This window comes from Aethalodelphis obliquidens, unplaced genomic scaffold (assembly GCF_003676395.1).
Source record: "Aethalodelphis obliquidens isolate GAN/ISIS:26980383/991018 unplaced genomic scaffold, ASM367639v1 scaffold8, whole genome shotgun sequence".
Taxonomy (NCBI): domain Eukaryota; kingdom Metazoa; phylum Chordata; class Mammalia; order Artiodactyla; family Delphinidae; genus Aethalodelphis; species Aethalodelphis obliquidens.
In genome coordinates this window covers 1391922-1398855 of record NW_020837952.1, presented here as the reverse complement: position 1 = coordinate 1398855, position 6934 = coordinate 1391922, and the positions used below count along the sequence as shown (strand labels likewise).

Below are 6934 nucleotides of genomic sequence, written 5' to 3'. Positions count from 1 at the left end.
ACACACACACACACACACACACACACACACACACACACACACACACACACACACACAACCAAAGGACTCGGCTTCCACCCCACCTGCAGGGCTGGGGAATTTCTAAGGCTTTCAGATGTAGAACTGAGTGAACGCATCTTCAAAGACCTCAGGGACTCTCTCTTAGTCATCTCTCAACCCCAGGGGTCTTTCCCTTTAGGCTAGCTCTTTCATCCATACCTGAAAATCCCAGACTTACAGAGCAAGAATGGGCCTCAGGGATGATCTCAAACCATCCTCTCCCTTTAAAGATGAGGAAACTGAGGCTCTGTGCTCTCGGTTCCCTTACTTCCCGTGTGACTTGCTCCCAAATTACTCAGCTGGTAAAAGGCAGGACCAGGCGTCAGGAGTTTCTGGAATTGGAGTGTGGCTGTTTATTTCCTTTGGCCCCCTTACTCTCAGCTGCCTGTCAGACTTACCCCTACCATCATAACCTTTTCATCCCCAGGTTTCCGAGAGAGCGCTTTTTCCTTCTCCATGCTGGCTGCTGGGGTCATGCATGCGGTAGCCACGGCCTGCAGCCTGGGCAAGCTGGTGAGCTGCAGCTGCGGCTGGAAGGGCAGTGGCGAGCAGGATCGGCTGAGGGCCAAACTGCTGCAGCTGCAGGCACTGTCCCGGGGCAAGAGTTTTCCCCACTCCCTGCCCAGCCCGGGCCCTGGCTCAGGCCCCAGCCCTGGCCCCCAGGACACATGGGAATGGGGTGGCTGTAACCATGACATGGACTTTGGAGAGAAGTTCTCTCGGGATTTCTTGGATTCCAGGGAAGCTCCCCGGGACATCCAGGCACGAATGCGAATCCACAACAACAGGGTGGGGCGTCAGGTATGTGTGTGCAACTTGCCCTCCGTCTCCCGAGCTTTCGAGGCCTGGCTAGATCTTGGGAGGCACAGCATAGTAAGAGGATGTGGTGGGTGATTGTCACTCACCAGCTGGGTGGCCTCAGTTTTGCATCTGTAAAAAGAGTCTCATGATACCTACCTTACAGTGTCATTAAGACTGAGCTAGCGCATAGAGCACCCAGAATAGTGCCTAGTCCTTGACAGGTGCTCATTACATGGTAGCTATTATTATAGCTGTCTTCCCTACAGAATTTAGGGGTGCGAGACTCCCTGGTTTAGCAGTGCTCACTCTGGAAAGAGCACTGGACTGGGAGTCAGGACAACTGGAGCTGAGTCCTGTTGCCAGCTAGTTATTGAAGATGGTCAAATTACACTCTGCTCCGGCTTCAGTTCTGCAACCATAACATGAGGGAGATGGGCTATTAGCCAGCCTCGAAGTGCCCTTTCTCTTCTGATATTTCCTTGTCATTCTTGCCTCTATTTGTCCGTCTGTGCCCTCTGTTCCCTCCCCTCTCCTGTGCCTTTGTGCTCTGTCCATTTGCTGCCCTCCCCTTTCACCTCTTCCCTGCTGATGCTCTAGGTGGTGACTGAAAACCTGAAGCGGAAATGCAAGTGTCATGGCACATCAGGCAGCTGCCAGTTCAAGACGTGCTGGAGGTCAGCCCCAGAGTTCCGGGTGGTAGGGGCGGCCTTGAGGGAGCGGCTGGGCCGGGCCATCTTCATTGATACTCACAACCGCAACTCTGGAGCCTTCCAACCCCGCCTTCGTCCCCGTCGCCTCTCAGGAGAACTGGTCTACTTTGAGAAGTCTCCTGACTTCTGCGAGCGAGACCCCACCATGGGCTCCCCAGGCACGCGGGGCCGGGCCTGCAACAAGACCAGCCGCCTGCTGGATGGCTGTGGCAGCCTGTGCTGTGGCCGCGGCCACAACGTGCTCCGGCAGACACGAGTTGAGCGCTGTCATTGCCGCTTCCACTGGTGCTGCTACGTGCTATGCGATGAGTGCAAGGTCACAGAATGGGTCAACGTGTGTAAGTGAGGGTCAGCCTCACTGAGGGGCTGGGGAAGGGGAAGGGCACCCTTGCAGCCTTTTGCTCTGATTTCTGTCCAGGGTCAATCTTGGCCCCTGGAAGCTCAAAGTATCTACCTAGAAACAGCTTTGGGGGTGGTAGGGGTCAGGTGGAGTCTGTGATGTGTGGCCTTCTCCCCCACAGTAGGAGGGCCTTGAGGGGGAGCTGTCACCCTCTTCTGCTCCTCGAACATCCGAATGGACTAAGATGAGATGAACTGTATTGCCCCCCTCTACCCAACCTGGGGTCCCTTTAACTCTCATTCACACTCCTTTTGGCTGGGGAGTCCCTATAGTTTGACCACTCTTTTCTCTTGAGGGATAGCCCTAGGCATTGTGTGGGGCCATAAGACCTGTATCCAGGAGACCACTCACTCCTATTTGCTTGTTCCCAAACTCCTTTACTGCAGCCTGGGCCCCCTCTTAGCGAGTAATGGGAGATGGTTGTACAGAGGTTTTTCTTAGGGAAGGGACAGAGCACAGGGCACTCAAAAACCCTGAAAGTTGTCTGTCTAGGCCCTTAGGGAAGCTGTCTCCCCAATTCAGATGTTAAAGGGAACCCTCCAAAGGAAGACTTTTACCTAAGATTCTCTGAGCCTCTTCTTCTTTCTTCAGCAGTGGGGGTGGGAATGGATAATTTATTGTACCGAGACTTGTTCTTGGTTCTTGTTTGTAACAAAAATAAATTAAGTTACTGGACCAGTGAATACAGATGGTGATATTTCTACCCACACTTGGGATCCCAGTCCTGGATTCTTTGCCGGGTGATTTCTCCTACCCTCCCACACTCAGTGACTTTTTGTATATCATGCCTGGTTCCACAAAGGATTTCAGATGGTCTGCAGGTGACCTGGCGACTTTTAGTGTGGAAAAACCTGGGCGGGGCGGGGGGACTTCTAGGTGTGAGGGACTAGAGATGTAAACATAGGCCCTATTTACGTTCTTTGTGCCTCAACTCCAAATTTTGCCTTGGTCACTGCCCTAAAACAGGGGTTGGCTTTTTTTTTTTTCCCCCTGTAAAGGGCTTGATGGTAGATACATTAGGCTTTCGGACTTCGTCGAAACTACTCAACTCTGTCATAATTACTCAAAAGCAGCCATAGACCATACATAAGCAAATGGGCATGGCTATGTCCAATAAAACTTAATTCACAGAAATGGACTGCGGGACCAGATTTGGTCCTCTGGCTGTGGTTTTTGACCCCTACCCTACACACCATGAGGTCACCTCCTTTCTGGGGTTTTCAAGTCCTGAAGATGTCCCGACATTGAACCTGGACCCAAAAGGGCAGGTTCTTTTCTCTCTGGCTCCAAATCAAAGAACTTGGAGATAGATGCAAGACTAATGGGAAACATATATAAAGGATTCCTACGCTCAAAATTGGAGTTTTTTACTTTGGAAACCAGAAAAACCAGCATGCTCTCCCACTGAATTATTTGCCTATGTAGTCTGTCTTTCCTTATTCAGAGCTCTTCTGCATTTAATCTCAATAAAACAATGCCTTTATCTTTTAGGAGATAACCATAACTAGAGAAAACAGAATTTCTTTTATTTCAATCCTGATTTCTTTCTATTCCTAGCCCAGTATCATTGAAAATAAACAATTAGGGCTTACCTGGTGGCGCAGTGGTTGAGAATCCGCCTGCCAATGCAGGGGACACGGGTTCGATCCCTGGTCCGGGAAGATCCCACGTGCCGCGGAGCAACTAAGCCCGTGTGCCACAGCTACTGAGCCTGCGCTATAGAGCCCGCGAGCCACAACTACTGAGGCTGTGTGCCACAACTACTGAAGCCTGTGCGCCTAGAGCCTGTGCTCCGCTCCGCAACAAGAGAAGCCACCACGATGAGAAGCCCGCACACCACAACGAAGACCCAACGCTCCCCGCCGCAACTAGAGAAAGCCCGTGCACAGCAACGAAGACCCAACGTAGCCCAAAATTTAAAAAATATATATATATATATATATACAATAAATAATTTATTAAAAAAAGAAAAGAAACAATTATTTTCAATTCAGAAAAGGAATCTGCATCACAAATTTAGAACTTTACAAATAACTGAATATTTATGGAGTTGCAAGATGCTGACTCTATCAGGTCATCTCCTTGGCTAGGGGATATAGAAATAGTCCTTTTCGCTCCTCTAGGCAATAGCTCTATCTGCTACCCAAATTACCCTCAAAATCAGGTGAAATGACGGTAGCATCAGGGTAGCAAGAACCGCAAGGGGTGTTGGTTTAGGGCAGTAGTTTATGGCAAAACTTTATGTCCTGAATTTCTGCTTGTGCACTGAGAATTCTTGATTTGGAAATTTGATGGAGGTAGGCTTTAGGCACTGACTGAGCCTAACGTATATATGGGATAGTTGGGGAGAGAGGGATGCAGCTAGAATACACACAGGATATGAGAGAGAATAATGATAAGGAATATCCAGAATGGGAATTTCTCACACTCAGGAAGAGGGAGGAGAAGGTCCAATGAAATCACAGCAGGAGTATTTCAGTTTTCCCCCTATTTCCTTCCTCTGTGCTCTCTTTGGCTCCCTTTCTCTTTCTAGCATTCTCTCTTCTTTCGTCAGACACACTCTGTGGCAAACTTAAGCCCCAAACCACAACCTTGAGAAATTCCAAATAGATTTTGTCAGCAAGGCCAACACCCCCCTCCCCACCCCTGCTCCCGGCACACGCTCTGGGCTCAGGCCCAGGCCTGGGGTCAGTGACGGGAGGGGGAGTGTGCAACCCACAGAGCGGGTGGCTAAAATTTCAGCTTTAGTTAGCGCCAATGGCAGCCAGAGGGAGGGAGAAAGACTGATGAACTGTAAGTCAGGCCTCTTGGCCTCCTTCAGCTCTGGACAGAGCTCTTCTTCCCTTAGCTTTTCAAGTGGCTGGGGAGCTGGGGAGTGGCACTGGCTGGCTTATTGCCAGCTGAGCAGCACCCCTCCTGTCTGTGCTCCTCTTTGCTCCATGGGAAGTGCCCAGTAATGCTGCAACAGACACTTTCCTCTCCAGACTCCAGACGGTGAAGGATAGAAGGGCTGGGAGATTCTCCAGTTCCATTCAACAGTTCTGACTCAAATATCATGGTACTTGCTGCTAACCATACTAGACTGTCACCATTTCCATCCTTCTGTCACACCTGGGCCCAACCTTGAGAGGATCTGAAGACTTCGGCAGGAACATTGACAGGTGTCACCTCCTGTCAGAGTCCCACAAGGCATGTTGGTATGGTTGAGGCACTAGCAAGGGCAGTTGCAAAGCATAATTTTGGTGATCAGTGTGTGGGCATAACCTGGTGGGGTGTGCCTAGAAAATTCTAGGAAAAGAGAAGAGTAATCATGTGGAGGTATCACAGGGCCCACTCTAGGAGTCTGTAATAACACTAGAGGAGTCTTCTGCCATTTAAAACAGAGAGCTTAGGAGGGCAAAGGCCCTTAATGGCAATAGCCCAGGATGGATACAACTCTCTGTGTTATAAACATGATCCTTGTTATCCATCTCACCCTTCACCACCTTTTCTTTTCTTTTATTGGAGTACAGTTGATTTACACTGTTGTGTTAGTTTCAAGTGTACAGCAAAGTGATTCAGTTATATGTATACATATATTCATTCTTTTTCAGATTCTTTTCTCATATAGGTTATCACAGAATATTGAGTAGAGTTCCCTGTGCTGTACATTAAGTCCTTATTGGTTACCTATCTTACATATAGTAGTGTGGGGACTTCCCTGGTGGTGCAGTTGTTAAGAATCCGCCTGCCAAGGCGGGGGACACAGGTTCGATCCCTGGTCCAGAAAGATCCCACGTGCCGCGGAGCAGCTAAGCCCATGCGCCACAACTACTGAGCCTGCGCTCTAGAGCCTGCGAGCCACAACTACCGAGCCCGTGTGCCACAACTACTGAAGCCCGCGCGCCTAGAGCTTGTGCTCTGCAACAAGAGAAGCCACCACAATGAGAAGCACGTGCACCGCAATGAAGAGTAGCCCCCGCTCGCCACAACTAGAGACAGCCCGCTTGCAGCAACGAAGACCCAACACAGCCAAAAATAAATAAATTTATTAAAAAAAAATATAGTATTGTCTGTATGTTAATCCCAAGCTCCTCATTTAACCCTCCTTCCCCTCTCCCCCGCCCCAGACATTTCCCCTTTGGTAACCATAAGTTTGTTTTCAATCATCCTTCACCATCCTTTTTCTGTTTTTAAATAATATCTTAATTTTATTGGAGTATAGTTGATTTACAATGTTGTATTAGTTTCAGGTGTACAGCAAAGTGATTCAGTTATACATATACATATATGCATTCTTTTTTGGATTCTTTTCTCATGTAGGTTATCACTCATCCTTCACCATCTTAAATTAAGGGCCTCTTGACTTCACATTCCAGAGTTGTGTTATTCTTCAGGTTAAAATAAGAGAGAAAACAAACTGGGGGTACTTCCCTGGTGGTCCAGTGGTTAAGACTTTGTCTTCCAATGCAGGGGGTGTGGGTTCCATCCCTGGTTGGGGAGCTAGGATCCCACATGCCTCCAGCCAAAAAACCAAAACAAAAAACAATGTTGTAACAAAGCAATATTGTAACAGAGTCAATACAAGACAATATTGTAACAAAGTCAATAAAGCAATATTGTAACAAAGTCAATAAAGACTTTAAAACAAAAAAACCCCAAACTGAAATAAGAGGAAGGGACTGGTGAATTCATACACCAAGGATTGATAGGGATACAGGGTAGACAGAATGTAGCTATCTACCAGTCTAGTTCTTCTTGGAAGGAGACAAGAAACAAGGTAAAAACAAAAACAAAAACAAATTTAAAAAGCAACAATTTTGGCTCAAGCTTTAGGGAAGAGCCATGTGTTCCCTTGTACAGATGGTCCCAACTTACAATGGTTTGACTTACGATTTTTTTACTTTATGATGGTGCAAAAGTGATCTGCCTCGAGTAGAAACTATAAATTAATTTTGAACTTTGATCTTTTCCCAGGCTATTT

The 6934-nt window shown here is 48.0% G+C and overlaps 1 protein-coding gene across 1 annotated transcript in view; it reads left to right on the top strand.

The window, feature by feature from the left end:
• Positions 1-2654, top strand: part of WNT10B (Wnt family member 10B) — a 6583-nt gene extending 3929 nt beyond the window's left edge. Inside the window, exons 5-6 of the mRNA XM_027106125.1 lie at positions 488-861; positions 1459-2654. Coding sequence (XP_026961926.1) covers positions 488-861; positions 1459-1917 — 833 coding nt within the window. The 3' untranslated portion in view covers positions 1918-2654. The remainder of the gene's footprint in view (positions 1-487; positions 862-1458) is intronic.
• The last annotated feature ends 4280 nt before the right edge of the window (positions 2655-6934 follow it).